The 26,430-nt window shown below is 45.4% G+C and overlaps 1 protein-coding gene across 2 annotated transcripts in view; it reads right to left on the bottom strand.

Annotated features, from left to right (window-relative positions):
• Me3 (malic enzyme 3) overlaps positions 1-26,430 on the bottom strand; it is a 154,755-nt gene that overhangs the window by 21,403 nt on the left and 106,922 nt on the right. For both annotated transcript variants that reach the window (XM_041654647.1, XM_041654638.1), the window contains 2 exons: positions 21,113-21,274; positions 15,270-15,373 (listed from right to left, as the gene is read on the bottom strand). In XM_041654647.1, the coding sequence (XP_041510581.1) occupies positions 15,270-15,373; positions 21,113-21,274 (266 nt within the window). The remainder of the gene's footprint in view (positions 1-15,269; positions 15,374-21,112; positions 21,275-26,430) is intronic.

Below are 26,430 nucleotides of genomic sequence, written 5' to 3'. Positions count from 1 at the left end.
TCCCAGAAGTAGACCTTTGCCTGCTCCATGATGTAAGCAAATGGAGAGTGTAGGGCCAAGGGTGTCACGGTCTACCCATTCAACCTCACTGCATCTAATGGGCTCCCTGCAAACCACCATGCCCACCGTAGGAGCAGTGTAGGGCCAAGGGCATCACGGTCTACCCATTCAACCTCACTGCATCTAATGGGCTCCCCGCAAACCACCATGCCCACCACAGGAGCATCAGCAAAGCTGAGATAGGTCCTGCCTTCCGTGCAACCTGGGTGTCCAAGATCCCAGCAGAAAACTCACCCCAAACGCAACAGTGAATAGAATCACTCGGGGTCTGGAAGCTTCCAAGGCCCGCTGTCACCCTCCCCAGACCCCAAGGCTTAGAATCATTCACTCCTCGACATGCACGCGTTATTCTCCAACAAGACACAGTCAAGGCTGAGAAAGGCCACGCCATGAAGCCACTGTTATCCTGGCAGAGATGTTCCCCACCTTCCGGGAGTAGAAGAACAGTTAGGAAAGCTCAATGAAAGTGTGGATCAGGAGGGCCGTCTCACAGATGACTTCAATCAGGGCCCGTGGGACGAGGCTCCGTGATCTACATTCTCAGCTAGCTCGCTGGATGGCTGTGATTACAGAAGGCTAGAAAACTAAGAAACCGGCCTTGGTGGACGCAAAACAAAAAACCTCTGTATTAAAACACATAACATTTATGGTTTGAACTTGGCGTATATTGTGAAATAATTGCCATGACGAGGCTAGCTGACATATTTACTGTCATATATGGTCATCTTTATGTGTGTGGTCTAAACACTTGAGGTTGAGTCTCTTAGCGAATTTCAGTTATACAAATCGAAGTTTTTATTTAGCAAATATGGCACTATCAGGTGCAGCCAGCAGGTGAATTTTAGACTGCAAAGTGCTAAGTCCTAGTCTCATTCTGAGGCAATTCTATCTTTTCTTTTCTTTCCTTTTTTTTTTTTAAAGACAATGTTTCTCTGTGTAACAGCCCTGGCTATCCTACAACTTGCTTTGTAGACCAGCCTTGAACTCACAAAGACCCCCTCCTGTCCCCCCACCCCGCCTCTGCCTCCCAAGTGCTGGGGTTGAAGGTGTGCGCCACCATGGCACGACCCTCTGGCTGCAGTTCTTATCCACACTCATGGAGTGTGAATCACTGATGAGATGGTTAGGGGCCTCTCTGTGTCTCTCAACCCATCTCTCAGACTTCTTTTCCTTCCCTGTGAGTTTTGAGAGAGGACTAGTCACAACTGGTTTGAAATGGAGTTGTCACAGATCCCCAGGTGTGAGAAACAACACAGAAGGTGGTAGGAGAAGCAGTGGCCGCAGAGGATAAAGCTAAACTTTAACCAGGTCAGGTGAGGAAGCAGTCAGAGTAGTGGGATGTAGGGGACTTTTTCAACCACAGCGCTAGCTCCAGCGGGCTCTATCAGAGGGGAGAAGACTGAGGTGTAAGGGACTGGGCTGGATGACAGAAAGTGCACAGCATTGGCCTTGAGCTTCAGTGGGACCCTCAGAAGACTTACTGGTTTGTAGCTCGATGGGACGGCTGGAGAGAGGACTGTGAAATATTTCTCTTTGAGCTCCTTTGCATTATGAGGTATGATGATCAGCATTTCATGCTGCTATCTCTGTGTGTAATTACATATAGATCACCATATTTTTCTACCTCATAGAAAGTAGTTCCATAATTTCTTTCAACAGTGCAGTCCATGGTTTACTATTCTTTTAGCAAGCAGCTCTGTACACTACCCAACACACAGGTGCCTGATAACATGTTAGCCCTTCATATCTGTAGATTCTACACTCATGGATTCAACCACTCCCCTGCTGAAAATGTTTAAGAAGATCCAATATATATAAAAATGCTTTTCTGTTATTAGACTAAAGAGCATAAAGCATTTTACATGCAGAATTTACAATATATATGGTATGATAAATCATATACAACAAATAATTATACAGGGCAATGTATGCAGATTATATTACATAAGGGACTTGACCATGCACAGTTTTGGTACCCATGAGGAGTTCCACAACAAATCTCTCTTGGATACTGAAGGACAATTGCACTATGAATAGAAATAATAAATAAAACCACCCACTCATAAATATAATGTCATGCCTGTCAAGCCCAAATTTACTGTGAATTTTTTTGTTCAGGTTATGAATTGCAAGTGTTTGGGCTGGGAGTAGGGAACAGAATGTCTTGACATTTTGCTATACATAAGACTTCCAGTGTTGTTTCACAACTAGCCTGGGGCAAAAATTCTGAGAGCTTAGACAACAAAACACATGATGGGTGTGTATTTTTCCATCACACACTAATATATATATACTCCCACACTTGACCTTGAAGCAATACCACCACTCATTTGCTAAGGAAACAATAAGGCAAAATTATAAATGCCTTTTTTAACTCAGTGTGTTTCTGTTTCATGTTTCATTTAATTTTACAAGAGAAATTCCCCTTGGTCCCATGGAATATAGAACAAAACCTTCACAATTCAGATTAATCTAATTCCTACTTGGAATAGAATAAAAAAAAAACACATGGCCCTAATAACCCAACAGTTCCTAGAACTTCTGAACCTTCTTAAACATGTCCTTCTTTGGACATGCATCCCCAAGGATGTTCCCTGGACCAGGAACAGCCCCTGTCAGACAGATTACACACTGACCTCTTCAAGTCTCTGACTTCTTCCACTTTTACCCTCCTTTTTGTCTATTGTGTCTGTTCTTTCTCTCCATCATGAGCTGGGAGTCTTGAATCCTAATCCTTTAACCTCTCCTGTATGACTTCTGTCAAACCAACCTAGTATGAATCAGGAACCACCAAGCCATCTATCAGTTCGTCCATCCATCCGTCCATCCGTCCATCCATCTACCCAGTATTATTCTCTCTATCTGTAATTATGTAAAACCTGTGATGAGCCAATATCATCAATCAGGGTTTTTGCAAAAGAGTAGTTACATGAAAGAATTGGTGGGTTTTTGATGTTGTGAATTTATCTCCTTACTTGTTCAACTATTTACTACTTAGTTAAGAACAAAACCAAAAATTCAACATGGAAATCTAAACAGATCAGGTGAAAAACAAAGTTCTCAATCCATCCATGTACAGTCAAACACAGGCTTTTACTGAAATATAAATTCAAATGTTAAATAGTAAAAATGGCAATCTACAGATTCAATGCAATACCCATCAAAATCCCAGCAAAATTCTTCACAGAGCTTGAAAGAATGGTATTGAACTTCATATGGAAAAGCAAAAAGACCCAGGATAGCCAAAACCATCCTGTACAATAAAGGAACTTCTGGAGGCATCACAATCCCTGAATTCAAACTCTACTACAGAGCTACAGTACTGAAAACAGGCTGGTATTGGCATAAAAACAGACAGGAGGACCAATGGAACCCAATCGAAGACCTGGATATCAATCCACACACCTACAAACACCTGATTTTTGACAAAGAAACAAAAAATATAAAATGGGAAAATGAAAGCATATTCAGCAAATGGTGCTGGCATAACTGGATATCAACACGTAGGAGAATGAAAATAGATCCATATTTATTGCCATGCACAAAACGTAAGTTCAAATTGATCAAAGACCTCAACACAGAACCAACCACACTGAACCTCACAGAAGAGAAATTGGGAAGTACACTTGAAGACATTGTCACAGGGAACCACTTCCTACATATAACCCCAGTAATGCCGGGCGGCAGTAGTACACACCTTTAATCCCAGCACTCAGGAGGCAGAGGCAGGTGATCTCTGTGAGTTCAAGACCAGCCTGATCTACAAGAGCTAGTTCCAGGACAGGCTTCAAAGCTACAGAGAAACCCTATCTTGAAAAACCAAAACTAAACCAAACCAAACCAAACCAACCAGCCAACCAAACAAACAAATCTCAGCACCGAGAGAAACATTAATCAGTGGGGCCTCCTGAAACTGAGACACTTCTGTAAAGCAAAGGACACAGTAAACAAGACAAAACAGCAGCCTACGTAATGGGAAAAGATCTTCATCAATCCCACATCAGACAGAGGGCTGATCTCCAAAATATACAAAGAACTCAAGAAATTGGTCATCAAAAGAACAAATAATCCAGTAAAAACATGGAGTACAGACCTAAAAAGAAAACTCTCAAAAATGAATCTAAAATGACTGAAAGACATTTAAGAAAATGCTCAGCATTTTAGCCATCAGAGAAATGCAAATCAAAACAACTCTTAGATTCCATCTTACACCCATAAGAATGGCCAAGGTCAAAAACACTGATGACAACTTATGCTGGAGAAGAAGTGGGGTAAAAGGAACACTCCTGCATTGCTGGTGGGAGTGCAAACTGGTACAGCCACTTTGGATATCAGGATGGCGATTTCTCAGAAAATTGGGAAACAGCTACCTCAGGATCCAGCAATACCACTTTTGGGTATATTTCCAAAGGATGCTCAATCATACCACAAGGACATGTGCTCAATTATGTTCACAGCAGCATTATTTGTCATAGCCAGTACCTGGAAACAATCTAAATGCCCCTCTAATCAAGAATGGATAAGAAAAACGAGGTACATTTACACAATGGAGTACTACACAGCAGGGGGGTGGGAATAATGACATCTTGAAATTTGCGGGCAAGTGGATGGATCTAGAAAACATACTGAGTGAGGTAACCAGACCCAGAAAGACAAATAACGTATGTACTCACTCATAAGTGGCTTTTAGACAGAAAGCAAAGAAAATCCAGCCTACAATTCATAACCCCATAGAACCTAGACAACAAAGAGGACCCTAAGAGAGGCATACATGGATCTAATCTACATGGGAAGTAAAAAAAAGACAAGATCTCCTGAGTAAATTAGGAACATGCGGACCACCAGAGATGATAGAAGGGGAGAGGAAGGGAGTAGAGTAGAGAAAAATATATAGCTGAATAAAAGCAACTTTAAAAAATTCAAATGCTAATTTAGAAGTGGGCACAGGTTACTTCATGCTTGAGGCTGGATTTGACATCTGGGCATTTCCCTCAGACATTTCTTTAAAATGAGTGTGGGAGGCAGGAGACGCGGGTCCTACATAGTTCCTAGTAGGAGTTACACATGGCAAGGAAATAAGGACAGTCAGTCTTAGGGTCCTTTCTGTACTTACATGGGCAGACCAACATGTGGCCATCATTTAGGAGAACCTCAAAAGGACGACCAAGTTTCCTTCAGTCTGGGCCCTGCTTAGAGCCCCTTATTCTGGGCTCCCCCACAACCCCCTCGCGCCACCAGCCTTTCTACTGCCTTGGCAGAGAAACCCTGACCCGAGAGGCTCCTGCTTATCTGTCCCCGTCAGCCCCTTTGAACTCTTCACCCTGCGGCCCTGGCAGCCGCAGAAAAACATCTGGCACTCCTACAGAAAAATCCTGCCTTGGAGAGGCCCTGCCCCGACAAACTGGGGACTCCTAGACTTCTCCACTCTGGGGTGAATCTGGGAAGCGTTCTTTGAACAGGACCAGGGCTCTCTTAGAGGTACAGGATGATGGGCAGATGTCTGATTTCTCCCCAGGCTGTAAATGGTGACCTGCATCTGTAAGACAGGTTACAAGACCTAACAAAGGCCAGCAGAGTTGGGCATGGTTGGGGCCAAACCTTCCTGGGTAGGGCCGTCTGAGGCTCTTCCCCTCGTGGGCTGGCCAGGGGTACAGAGTGGGGTGTTGGCGAGAGCAGAACGTTCCAGAGGCTGCAAACCATCTCTGTTTTAGAGATCGGGGCCTGTCAGTCTTTAAAACACCTAGTCTGGCCCCTTTCAGGCCTGAATAAACACGAGGAAGCCAGAAGGAACAGGTGAGCTTGCTTAGCCTGCATCTGAATCCAATGATGAAAAGGTACCACTCGTATTCCCAAGGGACTCTGCTCTGCTTTCCCCATGAAAACCACGTGCAGGTCTCCCTTGGCCTAGTGCCTAGCGAAACTATCAGTCATCACTCCATGGAAAATTATTTCTTTTCTTTTTTTCCTTCCAGAAACTAGAACTGGCAGAATCATGAAACTCTAGGTCTTTAAAACATTTTACACATTCCATTACACTGAATGCCCTTGAAATGCTCTCAGATAAATTTCCCTAGTAAAATAAGTCTGGATAGCTCTTGATATTACATGTACCAGATGCGATGTGTATTAAAGACTTTGAAAAGTTATGTATGAAGGAAAAGGTTTAACCCAGCAGTTTCTAAACTTATTTGACCACAGGCCGATGATAACACATTTTAAGATGTTTGGCTTCAAAGTGCCTGTGGTGGGGCAGCCACCAGGGAACGAAGGACTGAAGGATGGACTTGCTTTGGAGATGGGTAGTGTCTACAGGAGTAAAATGAGCTGGATTGGAGGGGAGGTAAAAGTCAAGAGACGAGGGACGAAATGAAGTAGGATGGATTGGGGGAGATCCTAAGAGTCTGGGAGGGGGCAGGAGCTAGCCCAGCTGAAGTGTGAAGATGTGGTCAGATACCATGGGGCAGACATTAGCCGTCTCATCCCAGTTCACCCACAGGCATTGAGGGAGTGACCGTTCTAAAGTCATGGGGAGGGGGCAGAGTTGAAGAGGGATGGATTCACAAGGATGTCAGGGAAACTAATCCATAGGCAAGGATGCAGGAGATCACGGATTAGATAGCAGGCTCACCGAGTTTAAAGAAACAGAAGGCAAAGCGGAATGAGCACAGTGGACATTTTCAAGTACACGAAAGACCATCCAGTGGGCTGGGAGCTGAGCTGTCTTCTGTGCATAGCTAATGGGCAGAAGAAAGAGAGACCCAGATTCTAGTGTTGCGTAAGGTAGGGTTTCAAATACGGGACTGACTGTGGTGGCTGGTCACCAGAGGTGATTTTGTGGTCACTGTGGCTTCATTTGTTGAGGAACTAGGGGACGAGATTTCAGCCTGGAATGTGAGGGAGGACCCCAGCGAATTTCTACTTCCCATATCCCAGCCTGGGAAAGCTCCTCTTGTGCCTGCCTGGAAGCCAGACCAGCGGGCTCCTTACATGACATTCTGACCTCATTGGGGAAATCCCAACAACTATCAAGATGGTCTCAGGAAGCAACAATTTCCAGCAAACATGTCAGGATAATGTGGCCACTCCTTCATCATTATGAGGGGGCGAGTCCAGGCCAGACAGAAAACACTTCATGAACAGTTGGATTTCCTCCGGAGTTTCCCTGTTTGTCTCGGTTCTTAGACAATCACACAAGGCATCAGTAATCTCGATCTAGGAAGAGGGTGGAGGCTAACCGCCGACCTTTCAACCTCTCAAAGGTCACTCCTGAACTCTCCCCCTCTCCTCTAAGTTACAGCAACTCATTCCACAAAGTCCTGTTCCTAAATCTCCCATCCATTTCTCTCACCCACCTGGAACTCCACAGATAACAGATCCCATTTTCTTATAGACTGTGTGTTCCGGTTGTCATGAGGCCATGGGCATCCTCCACAAAGTCTCTCTCATTATTTGTATTTCTCTGTTCAGGACTGATACAATCCATGATACAATCATACACTGATCTTCCCCAGAGTCAGAACCTCTCACGGAGACCTAGCTAGGCTCCATGAAGACTTATGACCTTTGATGATAAAACAGAGAACCAGACCATATTTGGAGACTGTCAGCACACAGTGTGTGAGGACCATCTTGAAATGCTACAGTAAGAGCTTAGAGCCAAACAATGCTCTTTCTACGGTCTTTTAAAATGCAAACACAATCCTTAGCTTTCACTGTGGTCTGGATGTCAGAAGCTAAGGGTTTCCCTGGCTTATGTTGCTTTAAAAACTACCACAGGAGCATGAGTACATGTGCTTCGTCCCCTTGGGGTTGAGTTGAGCTGGCTGAGGTTTGAGGTTGGTTGAGAGCTGTGGGATTGCTCAGCTCTGGTGAGTGACGGGGCAAGTGGACAACTATCATCAAGAAGGAGAAACTGGAGAGTATGGGATGACTCATCTGAGTAAAGTAAGAGGATGCTTCATTCACCATTTGAAGAAGGATGCTTAAAAGAAATCCCACACTAGCTCAGAATTGAGAATAATAGAGGGTTATTTATCTAGGGATAGACTCACAAATCAGAATCCTCTGCTAGAATGGGGAACAGCAACCAAATCCTGCAGCCAGAAAAGAGTCCCCATGCGCACTTTACATGGGTATAAATAGTATAAGAGGCCACGCCCAAGTGGGCGGGTAACTTAAAGGCTACTGGCTGTAGGAATTCCTACAACCAATGGAAGCTAGAGACTGTCTAGATTTGTAACTGATGTCTAGTCCCTCTACAGTGCCCTCTGGAGAGAACGGGTAGGCACTAACTTTGCCCTTGACCAAGACAGAGAAAACAGGAGTAAGCTAAGTAGAATAGCTTTAATAATACGATTTCCCTCTCTTTTGCTTTTTTGGTTTACTAAGAAAGTGTCTGGAGAATGTTAGCTATCATTTCCTTCACGTGATGGCACAGCAATAGAAAATATCCCATTAGAAAGTGAATTTTGCAGTTAGATCACCTTTGTAATTCACCTCTGCGGTTAAGTGGGGGTGTGGCCACGAGCAGTTTCCTTGACTTCCTGGGTCTCAGGTCTCTCATCTGATAACCCATGTTGCAGTCAGCATTGTTTTGGATGTGTGAGCTACATCAGTAGATGGAAAAGATAGGACAGTCCCTTACTGTGACTTATATTTTAGTGATATAAGAGAGTCACACACCTAGTTATTAGATTCTGGTAGAATTTATAAGAATATTGCCCACGGATTAAGGGCCTAGTCCCCAGATACTGCTAGGAGGTAACCATTAGGAGATGGGGACTGTCTTAGTTAGGGTTTCTATTGCTGTGAAGAGACACCATGACCATGACAACTCCTACAAAGTGAAACATTTAATTAGAGTGGCTTACATTTTCATAGGTTTAGTCTACAATCATCATGGTTTGACATGGTAGCATGCAGGCAGACATGGTGCTAGAACTGAGAGTCCTATATCTTGAAAGACAGGCAATAGGAAGTGGTCTGTGATACTGGGAGTAGTTTGAGGTCTAGAGACCTCAAAGTCTGTCCCCACGGGGACACACTTCCTCCAACAAAGTCACACCAACTAATAGTGTCACTCCCTTTGGGGGCCACTTTCTGTCAAACCACCACATTCCTCTCCCTGGCCCCCCAAGGCGTATAACTATATCATAATGCAAAAATGCATTCAGTACAACTTTAAAAGTTTCCGTAGTCTACAATAGCCTCAAACTTAGAGTCCTACATCTTGATAGTCAGGCTTCAGGAAGAAGTCTGTGACACTTGGAGTAACTTGAGCATAGGAGACCTCAAAGCTCACCCCCAGTGACACACTTCATCTAAAAGGCTACACACCCACCCTAACAAGGCTAAGCCTCCTACAGTCCCATTCCCTTTGGGGCTATTTTCTTTCAAACCACCACTTAGGTCCTTAGAAAATGGAGCACTTTCCCTCCAAGGGAATTATGAGACATGGCTCATCTCTTCTTTCTGGTCACGGGACAGATGGTGTGCTCTACAACAAACTCTCTGCTATAGTAGTGTCTCTGTCAGAGGCCCAAAGCAGTAGATCTTCCTGATGTTGAACTGGAACCTCCACAGCTATTAACTAATAGCTATTATCTTCATAATTTCATCAGAGTCATGAAAAGCTGACTAATAGGGTTGTTGACAATGTTAAATAACTTAAAGCAAGTGAATTACTTATTGGCCTTAGGCATCTAGATTATACCAGTATCCAGTGCACCAAGAGAATAAATAGATACTTTTTATTAATTAGATTTTTTAAAATTGAGAAATGAGCTCTGGGTGAGAATTGCTATTTAGCTCATTGTGGTAGTTTGAATGTAATTGGCCCCCATAAGCTCATAGGGAATGGCACTATTAGGAAGTCTGGTTTTGTTGGAGTAGGTAAGGCCTATTTCCAGGGACCCAGTTCACTTCCTGTTGCCTGTAAGATGTAGGACTTTCAGCTTCTACTCCAGCACCATGTCTGCCCACATTCTGCTATGTCCCACCATGATGATAATGGACTAAACCTCTGAAACTGTAAGCCATCCTGTTTGGGATAATGCTCTTGTACACTGTAAAGATTTGTCACTTGTATTGGTTTAATAAAACATTGACTGGCCAGTAGCCAGGCAGGAAGTATAAGACTAGGAGAACTCTGGGAAGAGGAAAGGCAGAGATGCAGTCACAAGCAAGATACAGAGGAAGGAAGATGAGAATGCCTCACTGAGAAAAGGTACCAAGCCACGTGGCTAAACACAGATAAGAATTATGAGTTAATTTAAGTTAGTAATAAGCCTGAGCAATAGGCAAAACAGTTTATAATTAATATAAGCCCTTGTGTGTTTATTTGGGACAGAACAGCTACAGGACTGGGCAGGACAGAAGTTTCCGTCTACATCACCCATTAAATGTTTTCCTTTATAAGGGTTACTGTGGTCATGCTGCCTCTTTACAGCAATAGAAACACTAGGACACTCCTAATTAAAGCTTTGTCTTTTAGTTACAAAAGAAGTATCTGTACATAAATAAATAAGCATGAGAAAATGAGTAATTTGGTAAGCCAAATTCCCAGGCAATCTCGTTCTGTTGTGGCAATCGCTATTAACAATTTGGTGAATATGAATCCAGATAATTCTTTGCTCAGGTACTGATTGGTTTCAGCTGCTGACTTACCAGAACCTAGAATTGCCTGAGAAGAGACTCTTTGCTGTGAGATTGTTTAGATCATATTGGCCTGTGGGCATGTCTGTGGGGCAATTGTCTTGATTGTGACCCAGCCCACTGTCAGTGGGACTATTCCCTATTCAGGGGGCCTTGGGTTGTATAAGAGTGGAAGAGGCTGGCTGGGCAGTAACTGAGCAAGGACCCATGAGTTTATTCTTTATCTGCTCTTGACTGTGGATGTGATATGTCTGGTTTCTTGAGTTCCCTCCTTGGCTTCCTCTCAATGATAGACTGTCAGCCAAATAAACTCCTTTCCCCCCATCCTCTATCTTACTTTTGGTCAGGATATTTTATCACATCAACAGTGGTGAAACTAGACCACTTTGTACCAGAGCTTACAAATACAGATGTTCATGTTTCAACCCAGAGACTCTGAATTCTTTATAAACACCCTTGGTGATTCAGAAGAACAGTTAGATGTGTGTGTTGGGGTATGGGGGTTAGTTCGGCATTTACACACCTACTTGATTTAATCCTCTGTTCTGTTCTGCAGTGGATAGGGAGTGGGGTTGGATATATCCAAGGGAACATAATCCAGCAGAGTTTTGTACACTAGAGGAATCAGTTTCCATTTCATGGAGAGAAAGTGGGGGGGGGATAAACTTGGTTTAACTCTGGAAATATTCTGAACACATGGAGACTAAGATGGAGGCTACATTAGCCTCTGACTTGCTATTGAGCTAGAGGAGCTGCAGGACCAGCTGGAGTAAATGCTCATGAGATTAGGAGGCTGGATCCCGGAGTCCTCACAGATACCAAATGTATTGTGTGTAGTATTTTATATGTGCTACAGACCTTGTCACCTGCTCAGGGAAGACAATGCCACCACAATATCTTCCCTGTTGAACACAAAATCCTGAACAGTCGAGGCTAGAAGAACAAATGAGACCTTCTACTTAACCTTCCTCACTGTACCTACCAACAATATCCCAGCCGAATCCTAAAGTTCACAGAGCACTTGGGCACAGTTCAGGAAGTGGTGGAGAGTCACCCTCTCTTCTTCCTTCCTTCAGCCTCAGGGGCTGCAAGCAGCCCCTCAACTTTAATGTTTATGGGCTGGGAGCTCACAACTTTTTATATTTCCACCAGAGGACCCACTCTTCCTGAACTACTGACTTACATCGACACTGAGCCAAAGAAAGCATGGCAGGTCAGGTTATCCAAACACCAGCAGACACAGATGAAATGTTCTGAACGCAGTAGTTTGGAGAATAGGATCAGGATGTTTTGCTACAGGGTCTCGTTATGTAGCCCGGGCTGGTCTTAAATTCATGATCCTCTTGCCTCATCTTCGTGCATTCTGAGTTTATAGGCATGTGTTTCCATGCTCTTCTGAGAGCAGAGGTCTTTATATATTTGCAGATTACTTATCAGCCTGGCTTAGTGGCTGGAATATAGCAAATGCTAGGTAAAGATGCCTTTCTGTATCACTCAGCACATTTCCGTGGAGATATACGTAGCTATACCATTATTTCCTCTGCTTTTCTCCCATTTCCAGAGCATTTCCTGTTAGTAACTTAAGTAAGAAATATAAACAAAAACTGTGGAGGAGAACTTGTCCCACCGGGACATGGTACCCAGATACGATGCTTCAGGTCCCACCACACAGGAGAGGAGAGAAGCAAAGACAGAAAGACAAGGGCTTGAAAGATCAATCTGCCTCTGGTTTGACAACCACACTCAGCTTTCTAGTGTGGTTCACAGATTTATTTATTTATTTATTTGAGACAGGGTTTCATGTAACCGTGCTGGCCTAGAATTTGTTACTGAGGAGAACCTTGAGCTTCGTCTGCCTCCTAAAAGTTGGGGTTACAGCTGTGTGCTGCCATGCCCAGTGGGCTCTAGGGATTGAACCCAGGACCACTGAGCATGCTAGGCAAAGCACTTAACTAACTGAGCTACATCCTAGTCCCTGTGGTTCACAGACTTAACCGGATGTTCCTCTGCTTTGGCGTGTCTTCCTCAGGAACTACCTTCAGGATAGGAATTGAGTCAGAGTGAAGTCTTGTCAATACTTCTCTTTTTTACCACCTAGAATCTACAGATGCAACAGTTAGCAGGGAAGGCAGAAAGAGGAAGCTTTTTATTGGCAGGATGTTTGGGCAGCAATGAGGACATTGAAGGCAGGAGTCACGATTTCCCAAGGTTCTTTCTTAAAATATAGTGTGTTTGGCTTCAGGGCTTCTGACTCAACCTCAGGCCAGGCATTCCATTGTGGGGCTAGAACATTCCCAAGGGTACCTGGGGAGACCAGCTCATTTTCCACCTACAGTATCGACAGAAACATTTGTTCTATCTTGTTAGAAAGTCAAAACAATGAGCTGTCAACCCGTCCATCACCTCTCCGGCAGAAGGACACATTCCTGTAGGCTGACACACACCCTTCTCTAAGGGTTTCCTCTGGATGCCTGTGTGTCTGTGGATAGATTTTGATGATGATTTGAAAAGCCTCTTACATATATTTAAGGTTAATATATTTAACCTTCTCTCCCACGGATAGAAAGATTTCTCTTTGGGGAGCCATGGACTGACTACTGACTCATAAAGCAGGCAATGAGTGCCGGAAACAGGAAGCAAAAAATCGGCTCTCTAAGGCAATGCCATTCCCTTTGCTCAGGTCACAAAGCCTTATAAGAAAGAGCCTGCAGGTGGAGTTGGCACACTGGGTTCACCTCACAGTCCTGCATGGTACTTCCTGGGTACCTTGTGAGCCAAGGACTTGGTGAGCCACGACAGTGACCTTGTCATCTCAGGTCCTCAGCTTCTTCTTCCATTAAAGTGAGCCAGATAGTACCTATCCTGCCAGCTCCATGGCATTCTTAAGAGGCCAGACCAGAGTCATGGAGTGGGAAGAAGACACATTCAGGAGGCTGTGCTGCTTAAATCCATCCATACTCTCACCATCTAAATGCCAAACAACATATCCTGGCGCTCCTTCCAGGACAGAGAACACATAATCAGAATTCCGTGTACCACGATGCTTACTTTGGGCCCCAAATGGCCTCTGTTGGCCCTGAACCCTTCAGCTCTCCTTTGGACATACAGAAACAAGTCTTCTGGAAGAATAGCTTGCAGATGTCCAGAAGGCATCCTACTCCTTGATCCAGAGTGGCCTCAGAGCCTTCTCACTGCCAAATCAAGCATTTCTTTCCCTCCACTGTCAGGGCTATTGTTCTTTAAAGGCATGTTTGGTCTGGACTTGGAGGTGGCACTGAGACAGTCTGAAAGGGGAGGGATGAAGTGGGGCGCACCCCCTTTGTTCCAGATGCTGTCCTTCTGTTAATGCACCAGCTTGTGGACGAGCTTCTTTGGTGACCACACCCCAGCAGTGCATTTCCCCTGTGGTCTCGACTGTCAACATGTGACCTTCAGAGCATCGCTCCCCTTCATCCAGTTTATTCCGCCTGGTTCCCAGGGTGCTGGTTCTCAGTTCTCACCAGGACTTGCGGTCTGCCAGTCCTACAGCTTTCCTCGTCCCTTCCCTACCTCCCGCTTCTCCAGGTCCTCATTTCCCTTCTTCCTCAGCCTAGACCTTTGGCACACCATTGTGGCAATCCCCCCGAGTACACACTCAACTCCCTTCTTGCCTGGAAAAAGATCAAGCCTGATTCATCTATCTCTTCTCCTACCTTCCTCTTCCTTGACTCTCTTCCCACGATGCAGTGTGTGTTTCTAAGCCTGAACTTCTCCAGGTGTGCATTTGATCCCTGGCCCTCTGGCTTACACAAATTTCTGCTCCCATCCTGTGCCCCATTATTAATTTTCTGTACCCCATTATTAACTTTCTCTTTTCCGCAGCACCCTTCCCATGCCAAAGAACCACAATATGACTTCAGCTCTTTTCTAGGGAGAATGAAGTATGTCTATAGGTTCCCCTGAATCGCCGAAGCTCTGGCTTACCCAGCCTGTGGAGGGCATCACTAGAACCTGGTAGCATGCCAGGGGTGTGGGCGGCCATGGTGGCTGGCAGAATAAACAGGGGAGTAGGGTGGAGCTGCCAGCATTATGCTCTCCAGAGTAGACAAGAGCTCCCACAAATCTAGAAGGCTTGGATTTGGGGAGTCTGCTGTACTGGTCTATTAACCTTCTCCTAACCTGACCTAACCAAGTGCGCACGTGCGTGCATGTGTGAAGATGAATATGGCGAGCTGCTTCCCAAAGCCATTTTATTAGGAGGCTAACGTCTTTTCACCAGAAGAGCAGAGTCTATATTCATACAAACTATCCCGAGCAATTCAGACCCAGAGGGTATCCCTCCCAGAACAACAGAATCTAGCTACCTCCACATCCCAGTGCCTTCTAGCAGTTATCCTGGAGACAGGCCCACCCCACATGGCTTCCAGGCTTTCAGGTGCATGCGTCAGGCTGAAATTTTCAGACCATCCACCCCAAAGGATAGAGCCACAGCCTTATTTGGAAATTCCATTCTTCCAAAGCTAGGCTTGACTCTGGCCACGGCACGTCTTAAGAGCTCTCTCCCAAGGCCCACTTACTTATCCGTCACGGCCTGCATGAACTCATCCAGTAGGTCATCGTACGCCTTCCCACCAACACGCCGGTGTTTCAGGCCGATGTACAGAGGGTCTCTGAGAAGCTCCTGGAACAGAGAGCATCCACTTACTGAACCCGCTCTACTATTCCATCCTAAAAACGTAGATCTTGGAAATCTCCTCCTTCAGCTTCCTCCCAGTGGATTCCTGAGACTTGTAAAGTCGAAGTGAACTGTCTTGGGTCACAAAACCCACTGGTGGGAGTGGAAGGGAAGAAACCATTATTTTAGAACAGGATAGGGACTGAACCTATTCATTCCCCAGCTCTGGCGTGTACAAGGTATCCTGGTACCTAAGTATTAATTTGATGACTAAATCTTTTCTCTCTTAGATGGTTACTAAGTTCCCTTCGGAACTAAATAAATAGCGATGAGAATTATAGGTGAAATAAATTTACCCAAAGAAGGCAAACTGGAACTTCTCCCTCTGCTGTGGTAATGGGGCTGAGTACACACTCTGGGTTGTTTGCCTAGCTCTGCCTTGCTAAGGTTTTCCTTGGAGACAAAATGTCATGGAAAACAAATAGTTTTTCCTCCTCTTCCCTGGACATATCACAGAATGTTGTATTTAACCTTCTGGTTAAAAAAATATTTACCTTGAGTAGCAACAGGCAGGCTAAGAGGTCATGAAGAACATTGGTGTGTTCAGGCCATGGCATGGAGTCTACTCCATGGTCATAACACCCTCCTTCAAATCTGTGTATTCAGGAGGTTATGGCATGGGGTCAACTTTGTGGACATAGCACCCTCCCCTCAAATTGTAATTATTTCTATTGCTTAATTTTATGGAAAATTAAGTTAAGCCCAGGAGAAGGTGCAAAGATTCTGGGGTAGCATCCTCACACATGCACGCGGAGAGTGGGCTCTCTGGTAGTACTGCACCATGAAGTTTATTCTAGTCTCAGAGACAACAAACTTGCAGAACAGAAGAAACTGCTGACCCCAGCACAGAAACTGACTCCGTTCTTTCTCACCAAGTCTTCGAAGTCTGGGTCTGTGGCTAGTTTCCCCCTGAGTCTGCCCACAGATGCCAGTATCCTCATCAGTCACACAGAGAGTTTCTGTCCACAGATGCCAGCATCCTCATCAGCCACATAGCAGGTTTCAGAGGGCCACAAGGCATCGCCCCAGGAGGTGAACACAGGTTCATGAGTTCAGGAAATATTAGACTCTCGGGGCCCAGGAGGGCAGCCTGAGCACTGCGGGCTGTTCCGAAGAACCTCACTGTAGAGGACCATGTGTGCAGGATTTGGGAACGAATCCTTAGGGAAGACATTTATGCTCTGGGCCTCTTTTCTTACATGGAGTGAAGAGGTTGGTATGAGATGCTGCCTCTGGTTCCTTCTACCTTGGACAATATGGCCATCTTGTACTTGGTTTCTTCCACACGCAGCCACGACTCCTCGCCCCAAAGCCCTTGGAACCGAACCCTGGGACATCCCTCCTCTACGGAATCCCTGATCCATGCGTTTATTTTTCCAAATATGCTTGGTGTTGGCAGGTAAAAGTGACTCAGTTTCGGGAATGTAGAAAGCAGATGTTTCCTCTCAACAGGAAGCTTAGAAGGGTGTTCTGACACTCATTCAATTGCTGTCACCTCAGGAGGTTTCTGTTTTGTTTTACAGAGACACACACAGTGATGGCTTTGCTATTTGGACACAAAAACATCCCACAACAGTGTCCTCCCTGTACTACTAGAGGCAGTGGAAGCGATAAGGCCCAGCTTTCCTCCCCTACAGTCCAGGATTGCTTTCAGCGAAAGTTGCACCCCAAGGGTCCTGGGGAAAATTCCTTACAAAGAGATTCACTAAGAAACATTTATTTTATTTTAGATTTTTAGACACCAGTATTATATCGAAATCATTTCAACCCCATAATCTCCCACCTCCAACACCTCCCCTGTCTCTGCAACTTTCTCTGAACTCTCAACTTTATGAGCTCTTCTTTAATTTGGTATATATATGTGTGTGTGTGTATACATGTGTGTTTTCTCTAGCGTTCATTTAGTGTTGTGCTCATATGTATATGCATTTAGGACTGACCACTTAGCATTGGACAACCTATCAGAGGGATTGTCCCCAGAGAAAACTGATTCTCACTCTCCTAGAGGCCTTTAATTGTCTGTAGCTCTTCGCCTCGCAGGGGGCCCTGTGACACTTCTCCAGTCCATATTGGTATCTTACCTGGTGGTGTTTTCGTACAAGAATTAGAAACAGATGTGTTTTTTTTTTTTTTTTTTTTTTTGGTTTTTCGAGACAGGGTTTCTCTGTGGCTTTGGAGCCTGTCCTGGAACTAGCTCTTGTAGACCAGGCTGGTCTCGAACTCACAGAGATCTGCCTGCCTCTGCCTCCCGAGTGCTGGGATTAAAGGCGTGCGCCACCACCGCCCGGCGACAGATGTGTTTTGAACAGTTTTACTATGGGACATGACATAGCAGACCCATTTGAAGGGGGCTAAACACCGTTTTTGTAACACTGGTTCACTTGGCCACTTTGAATTCTCATGCTTGGAATCCAGCACTCAGGGGAGAAGCAGACACTCTGAGTGATGATGTAATACATGACCCATTATGTGGCAGTGTTGAAACCCCGACAGCTGGACAGCTCCACCCAGGCCTGGTTCATTTATCTCCCTCAAGCCTACCAGAGTGCCCGACACCTACTAAACACCCAGTAAACTTTGATTAAAGGAGTAAAAAGAAAATGTTCACAAAATAACCTTGATTGAAAAAAATGAGAACGAAATACAGGTGCATTATGATTGCAGCTAAGTAACAAATTCATCTATATGTGCGTGCGTCATGGATAAATACTGAAAGGGGCACAAACAGGGAACTGTGGGAGAAATGCCATTTCTTTTAAGAATTTGATCCGGATGGTGGTGGCGCATGCCTTTAACCCCAGCACTCAGGAGTTAGAGGCAGGTCACTGTGAGTGTGAGGCCAGCCTGATTTATAAAGTGAGTTCCAGGATAGCCAGGACTGTCTCACAGAGAAACCCTGTCTTGAAAACCAAAACAACAACAACAAAGAAACAAACAAAAAAAAAAAAAAAAGAAAAGAAAAAATAATTTGAATAATATCCTGAAGTTACTTTAGTAATCTTATGGATCAAGAGATGAGGTTGGCTTATAAAACACCAGAATCCCAGCAGGGGTGGGATATGGCAGAGGATCTTGGCTCTGATTAGAATCTCTTTGAGCCAATTAAAGTTTCTGGACCTCAGTTTTCTGCAGTGGAAAGGGAAGGCAGTGACAGAGGCTTTCACTCTGTGCTCCTATGAGGCTCAAACTGGGTGTAAGGTCCTGATCCACGACTGCCACTTCTTTTCGGAGATCTGTTCTGATGGATTTGTGATGAATCAAAGCCGTGCTGAGCAGCTGTAAGGCTTGCACCACCACCCGGCCCCATCTCGTAGGCCAGTCAGGAGACATGGCAAGGGGAAGTGATTTTAGAAATGGCAGGACTGTTCTGTAGGGGCCAGGTCTAAAGAGGTGAAGTGACTCACCCAGCCTGTTGGTGGCATGGGGCCAGGGCCCCTGCTTCTTAATCCATTTCTCTTGTCCTCTCCTGCCTACCCCCTGATCCCATGAGGTTTCTGGCTCTCAAGGAAGGTCTCCTTCTGGATCCCTCAATTCAGGAGGAGATTCCATCTCAGGGTGGAGCCTGAGGAAGCTGTATTTCCTGCTAGGAATTAGAAATCTCATTCTTGTTTAGAAACCCAGACGATGCTGTCTGAAGACGAGGAAATCAGTTTTCCTTGAACTGAATCATTGTGGATTGCAAATGTGGATCGTGAATCCGCACCATAGGGCCGTGGAGATGGCTCGGTGATTAAAGCGTTTGATTTGCATGAGGATCCAAGTTCCGCCCCCAGCAACCACATGGGAAAAGGCTGGGCATTGCAGTGCACATCCACAATCCCAGTGCAGGGGCCGCACACTGGTAAGATCCTCAGAGTTCACTATCCGGCCAACTCATGTGAACCATTAAATCCCAGATCCCAGTGTGAGACTGCCTCAAACAGCACGGTGCTGGAGGAGGAAAGGTTCTTCTCTGGCTAACAACACTGCTCCCCAATAAGTAAGCATACCCATTCCGTTAATCTAGACAAACACCCACCTCCAATGTGCACCGATATTTCTGCCTCTCAGAGATGAGAACATGACTGATCGGCAAAGTGGGGACCGGAGTACAGCTGACCTCTGCAAGAACTTCGGGAACACCTAAACGTGCAGCTGTGTGGGCTTTCCTGCATGAACTGGGGTGCAGCGACAGAGTGGAGTAATGGTTGTTAACCCCAGAGGGAACTCTTGACGTATGCAAACTATAAAGAGCAGGCTTCAGAGAGGTAAGGCAATGCAACTCCAAGTTTGGTTTTTGTAAGGGTTTGGAGAGAAAAGAGACTGGAAGGAAAAACATTAAAATTATATTATTGCATATATGCAATATGTACATGTGATACATATATGCAATAATATAATTTTACTTAATGTATAAATACATACAGTTTTATTGTATAAATATATATGGTTGCTTGGTATAAACTCAAACGTCTGGCTGGGAGAAGGGAACTTGGTTTGGAGCAAAACTTGAGATCTGCCCTTACTTAGCAGCTATGAGGCTTGCGCCACCACCGGGTCCCCTATCCCATAGGCCGGTCAGGAACATAGTAAGAGGAAGAGATTTTAGAAATGGCAGGACTGCTCTGTAGGTGATCAGGTCTAAAGAGGTGTATATATAAACATACTTTTCATGAACATATTAAAAACATCAAAATGCTATATATATATATAAAAATGTACCGATAATGTGACTAATAGTTTACTTTTAATCCATCTCTGAATTTTGATTTTTAAAAGAACACACGCTGATCTTAAATTCAAAAGTAAATGCTAGTTAGAAGGAATTGCTTTGACATATATTATAGACGTGTATGAAAATATCATAATGAGACTCATTTTTACTATAATTCATATATTCCATAAAATTATAATTTGCAAAACGTGACAGTTGGATAGAGATATATTTGCTTCATTTGTGAAAATAACTGAAAGTTTGAATTAAGCAAACAATTTGGAAATGAAGAAAAAAAGATAGTGTTTTTGTTTTATTTTGTTTAGTTTTGAAACTCACTCTATACACCAGGCTGGGTTGAAATTTGGATTAAAGGCATGAGCCATCACTACCTGTGGAAGCTGCTTTTTTTTTTTCTGCCAGTCATAGGGCCGAGAATTACAGCCAGAGACAACGTGCCAGCCTGTTACCAGGAGCAGACAAACTCTTGGCTGGGGGTTAATCTCCTTGACAAAGTCCCTGAATCCTACAGAAGGATTGACCAGCATCTTAGCTCAGTTTCTCTCACTTGATCTGCAGGACACTCTTCTGCTTGTCCCCAACATTTCAGCCTGGAGCCTTCTTTTTGAATTTTAGTTCAAACACTAAGGCAAATCACCTTCAAAATACAGAACACAGACTAGTCTCACCATTGGCTGCTCTCTCAGAGAGGAGCCCCAAGGAGGATTGCAAACTTGGTGGGCCCATGAATCAACGGGAGAAGTAAGTCCAGGGCATTGTGGGCACAGAGGAGGAAGATGCAGAAGCCAGAGGACTCAGAAGCAAAGGGGGTTGGGAGAGGAGACTCCACTACTTCACAACTATGTGGGAATGGGGGTCGATAGCATCCTGGGAACGAAACAGCCCATGTGGATATAATTACTCCACAAAAGCGCCCCCCTCACCTCATCTTCTTTGGGGCTCAAGAGTTCCTGGCCCGCACAGCCTGTTACCTCATTGTTGGTGCCCACATCGAGCAGGACGGGAAGGCACTGCTGTGGATTGACTCCTCCGCATGCGGTGTACAGGGCCAGCTTGCCCACAGGGATGCCCATGCCATAGCAGCCCAGGTCTCCCAAGCCCAGTATGCGCTCTCCATCGGTCACCACCACAGCCTGAAAAACACAGCAGGGCACCCTCAGTCGGGAGCACCACCCGCATGATGAAGTGCTCTTTTCAAAGTCCTAGCAACCAGGCCTGCCAGCTGGGAAGAAAGCAGCCGGTCTGGGACAAGGCCAGAGGGATCCATCAGCTGCAGGTGACTGGTCCTTTCTGGCAAGGGGGTGAGAGAGCTTGCTGAGGCCAAGTGACAGAAAGACAGCGTTCCCTGCATTCTGAAAATTGGGTCGGGAGCCACAGAAACAGCTGGAGAGAAATCACATCTAGTCTCTCTTTTTCTCTCTCTCAGAGAAACTGGACAGCCTCAGCCTGAAACCTGGGGCCTGAGATGGCAAGGGAGGGGTATGAGAAAGTTCAGGCCACTGCTACAGCTGCAGCATCTTGAGGCCAATGTGCAAAGAACAGAGCTTGTAACATTTCTTAGAATCACAAAACAGAGAATCAAGCAGATCCTTTGGTTGTCTGAGGGTAACCTGTTGGCAAGGAATCACCGAGGGCCAACCGTGTACTAGACACAGTACTGGTATCATCAATCTTTCCCTCGTCCCATGTTGACGGAGCTCATGGTGACGACAGCCATGATCATATGGTTATGATGGATGCTCCTATATTCATTCACTTAATCAGTACGCACAAAGCACCTGTTTGCTAGTAAGACATATCCTGGGGAAGGAACTTTAGTTTGATTACCTATAAAATTAAATATGTGTGAAGCCAAATGAGACAGGGAGCATATTTATCAGCTGTTATAGCTTTGGGACAGAGGCCTGAATGCAACAGGACAATGCAGAGGGAGGAGAGATTGAGATCTTCCCGGAGGGTGACTCACTCTTAGAAGTTCTGCAGATGAGAGGATGCACACACCAGACAGCAATTGTGAGGATGCAGGCAGAATCAAAGACCTTTAATGGGTGTTATGGAATATTACTTTACCTAGGCAAAAAGGTGTTACATTCTTTTGTGCCAAGGAATATTACTGCAACTGTGTACAGGTGTGTTTTACTTGTTTACATTGCATTTGGTTAACGATGTAAGGATGTGTGTTTAATTATATGAAGAAGTGCATTTGTTTCACCTTGCCTGTCTAAAGCACCTGATTGGTGTAATAAAAAGTCGAACAGCCAATAGCTAGGCAGGAGAGGGATAGGTGGACCTGGCAGGTGGAGACAATAAATAGGAGGAGAAATAAAGGCTAGAGAAGGAGAGAAGAGGAGGAGGAAAGAACAAGGGAGAAAGAGAGAGACACTCCTGGAGATGGAAGCCAGGCAGTTACAGCCAAACACAAGAACCAGTGAAAGTAAGATACACAGAAGGGAAAAAAGGAAAAAAAAAAAAACCCAAGGCAAAACACAGTTAAAGAGAAGAGAGCTAAGATAAGGCCAAGCATTTAAAACTAATAACAAGTCTCCCTGTCATGATTTGGGAGCTGGTTGGTGGCCTGAAAGCAAAATCCTGGTACAAATAAGAAAGAAAGTTAAGGTCCAGGATAGACTTGCATAAAAGGTGTTGAGAAGCAAGGAGGTGCACTTTATATGAATGGCAGAATGGGGTGGGAGGGACAAGCCAATGAGCATCAGGGCAAGGGGAGCCTCCTGGGGTGACAGTGGAGCTGTTTGTGGGTCACTGCAACCAGCACACTGGTCTCCAAGAAGCTTCCCTCCTGGGCTTCTCACTCTTCCTTTGCACTCCCAGAATATTGTTCCTTGTGCAAAGCAGCCAACAGTCTTTTCCTTGTATTATAAATATTCATGTTTCCACGTATTTCATAAAAGTTGTACGCTTTTTAGGGGCAATATCAGGTTGTGTTATTTTTGATTTCTTAGCAGTTGGCTCTGAGGCCAGCAATGTGACATCTAGTTCATTAGCCAGGCAAACTATGGCTCCAACAGTGCTTCTTGGCTGGACAGGATTAAAGCCAGTATCGTTAAATTCGGAGAGAAGGTATTGCCTCTCATTGTTCCTGATAGCAATCCAATTAATGCTGGGAACCACTTAACTAGTTCTGGGGGTTGCCAAGGGCTTAGGGAAAGTCTGGGCAGTGTCTCTGGGTTTGAAAAGCCAGCAACAATGTCTGGAATGACAGAACTCCAATTTCCTTATTTGGCTGTTGGAAAAGTCACGACACCCCTGTTCCTTAGACAAATGGAGAGGTTTGAAGGATAGTATGCTGTGTTCCTTCTTGCCTGCCCTCCTCAGACCTATGACCTTATCTGACTTGTTGGATATGGCCCTTAGCTTAGCGAACCAAAGGCTGATTGGAAGACCATGAGTCCTGGTTTGCTCGTGGGCCGTTTCAGATTTATTAGTGTGATTATGGGCTGCCGGCAAGACTTTTCCAGCCGCTTTTCTACTTCCTTCTGCTTCACCCTTTGGTGTCATCACCCCTCCTTCCTTTCCCCCTGCTTCATAGCACAAATAACCCACATTCCTTAGTTTCAAATCTTGGTTCCACTCCTCACAAAGAACCTAGTCTTTCAGATTCCTTGTCTTTAGAACAAAGACAGTAAGAAGCCCTGAGGATGCCAACAGAATTCGATGCGTCGTTCTGTGTGAATGAAGGGGCTGGAGAGGTCTGCCCAAGGTTGTTCCTTATTCAGGAATGAAGGGGCTTTCTTCCGTACTGCTCTTCTTAGCCACCAGCCTATCTGGAGAAATTTCTCTACCCGACCTTGCGCAGAAGCCGTACCTCTTTCTGAAGATCAGCCTACAGCCAATGACTGACCACCCCAGGAGTACACAAGACACCCTGCCTTCGTGTCCTCCCCTCCTTTTGGGGTCCAGTTGTTGAACCAAGAGCCCTTCCTGACAAGTTGATTTCGGTCTCAGAAAGTTTCAGCAAGCCCTATCTCCGACACGATGCCGAAGGTGTTCACCACACCATCGGCCTGTGCGTGGTAGGCAGGCACACGGCGCTGGCAGTCCGGACCATGCTTTAACAGCTGTGCGGCGGGTGTCTCATGGTGGAAGTTGCCGCTGTGGCTCCACCACGCAGGGCTCTCTCTCTCCTCAGGAGTGTTGTTACTGGGTCGGGAGAGATGCTTAGGAGTTTGGGAAGCTGACAAGGAGAGAAGTTCTCAGTTGAGCCTTTCTCCTGCTGGAGGCAATGGGCACTCCGGGAAGGAGACAGGATGCGGTGCTCACTCCTCTGGGTGATTTACACAGGGCAACATTTTCCTCTTTGGAGAAGAAAGACCTCGAAGCTTTTAGAGTCCTGGCCTTGAGTCGTAGGTACCTCATAGTTATCTTCTCCTGGATTTCAGGTTCCTGACTTTTTAGCTGGGAAACCACAGAAAGTTAATTTTTCATCTTCCAAATCGATTCAGAAGGTCTTCTGAAATGATCCCGCTTCTCTAGCCAGGCAGTCAGCAACATTAGGTTCCAAAGACTTCCTAGGCCTTGAGAAACGGCCTCTTTGAATCACCTGTTGGGGGGGTGGGGCAGAGCTCAGACACAAGATGTAGTTTAGATACCAGCATTCACCTGTGGGTGACCTTGTGAGTACTGTGCATGCTTCGTCCTCCTCTGAGCAATGTCCCCTCCTCCTTCCCATCCTCCAGGGCCCAGCTTGGGGCTTTCAGGAGGAATTCTTTCTGAGCACAGGCACGATGCCCTGTGGAGGGATGAGGAGCAGAGAGCCCCTGTGGAAGTAGATAGATCTTCACCTTCTCATTTTTTTAGGGAATAGGAAAGTCTGCAGGCCGGAACATTCTGAACTTCTGAAGGGGGCACCTTGGGTGATGGGGGAGGAAGCCATCAGAGCCAGGGTGGAGCATGCGGTGGGTTAGGCAAAGTCCAGTCAGCTACTGTTAGTTTGTTTACACACCATGATTCAGGCTCTATATTCAGAGTACTTAGTTTTTCCAGAGAAGTCAGAAAATCCAAGTGCTTTTATATTTATTGTTTTAAACGAACTATGCTTTAAAAATATTGCCTATAAATTCAAAAATTTTAACAGGCGCTGAGGGCCAAACAAAGTACTTCTGTGTACAAGGCATATGATGACGCATCTGTGGCTGATTCCCAGAAGAAACCTCTGTTTTCCTGACTGCCCTTTGACCCTCCATAGCCAAAGATGCTACAACGGCTTCCAATACCTTCTGTAAAGACAATGTTTATCTGGATGAGCTTCAGAGTCCACCAGCGTTGTCATGCCTACTCCACAACAGGAATGCGAAGCTGGGAAAGCCTATCCGCACGTACAGTAGGCAAGGGGCATACTCATGATCAGAAGCCTTGTGTGTCTGCTTACAAAATCAGCTCTGTTTCCTTTAGGTGGTCACTGGAACCTCTCAAAAGTGAGACAGAAAGAAAGGGTGGGGATTGTCCGAGGCCTTTACCTGTCCCCTTTGGAGCTTCCAGGGGAGGAGGCTGGACAGCTGGTAGCCTGTCTACACCTCGCCCTGCAAGTTCCTCTCCTTGGCAGCAGAGGCATGGTATTCTGGCCTTGTTTCCAGGTAAGCCCATCTAACCAGAATGTGAGTTCTTAAATTTGGTCCTGCTCATCTTTATCACAGAGCTTTGGGGAGCTTCCTTTGAGGAGACACAGAGCTTCTGGGAGCTTCCTTAGAGGAGACACAGAGCTTCCGGGAGCTTCCTTAGAGGAGACGCTTACTGAAGGGTGGTCAAATGGAACTGGGTTACACGGCTCTCACCAGACTAGATCAGCTTGTGCATCTTACACCCTTCTTTTTTTTATTTTGTATTTGGGTTTCTCTGTAGCTTTTGGTTCCTCTGTAGCTCTTGTAGATAGACCAGGCTGGCCTGGAACTCACAGGGTTCCTGCCTCTGCCTCCCGAGTGCTGGGATTAAAGGCGTGCGCCACCACCGCCCGGCTCTTACACCCTTCTTAAGAGGTCTGGATGTCGATATGTGACCTACTTTAGGCTCTCTTCCTCTAGAGTATGTAAAGTCCCTGTTTCTGTTCCTCTGGTCACTGTTACTGCCCCTCTGGGAGTTAGTATTCAATATTTAGATGGGTCTTAAGACACGTTTATTGAATAGTCACTTAACTCCTATGGTTCTATTTTGAATTTATATCCTGGGTTTTTAACCATGACATGAAGAATTGGAGACAAGGTGTCTTTCACTTTCATTTTGGATTTTTTTTTCCCCAGAGACAGGGTTTCTCTGTGTAACAGTCCTGGCTGTCCTG

Source organism: Microtus oregoni, unplaced genomic scaffold (genome assembly GCF_018167655.1).
Source record: "Microtus oregoni isolate MIOR12 unplaced genomic scaffold, Mior012 000000F_ref0000247, whole genome shotgun sequence".
In the NCBI taxonomy this organism is placed as follows: Eukaryota; Metazoa; Chordata; class Mammalia; order Rodentia; family Cricetidae; genus Microtus; species Microtus oregoni.
Note: the sequence above shows the minus strand (reverse complement) of the source record. Positions and strands in the feature narration are given on the sequence as shown.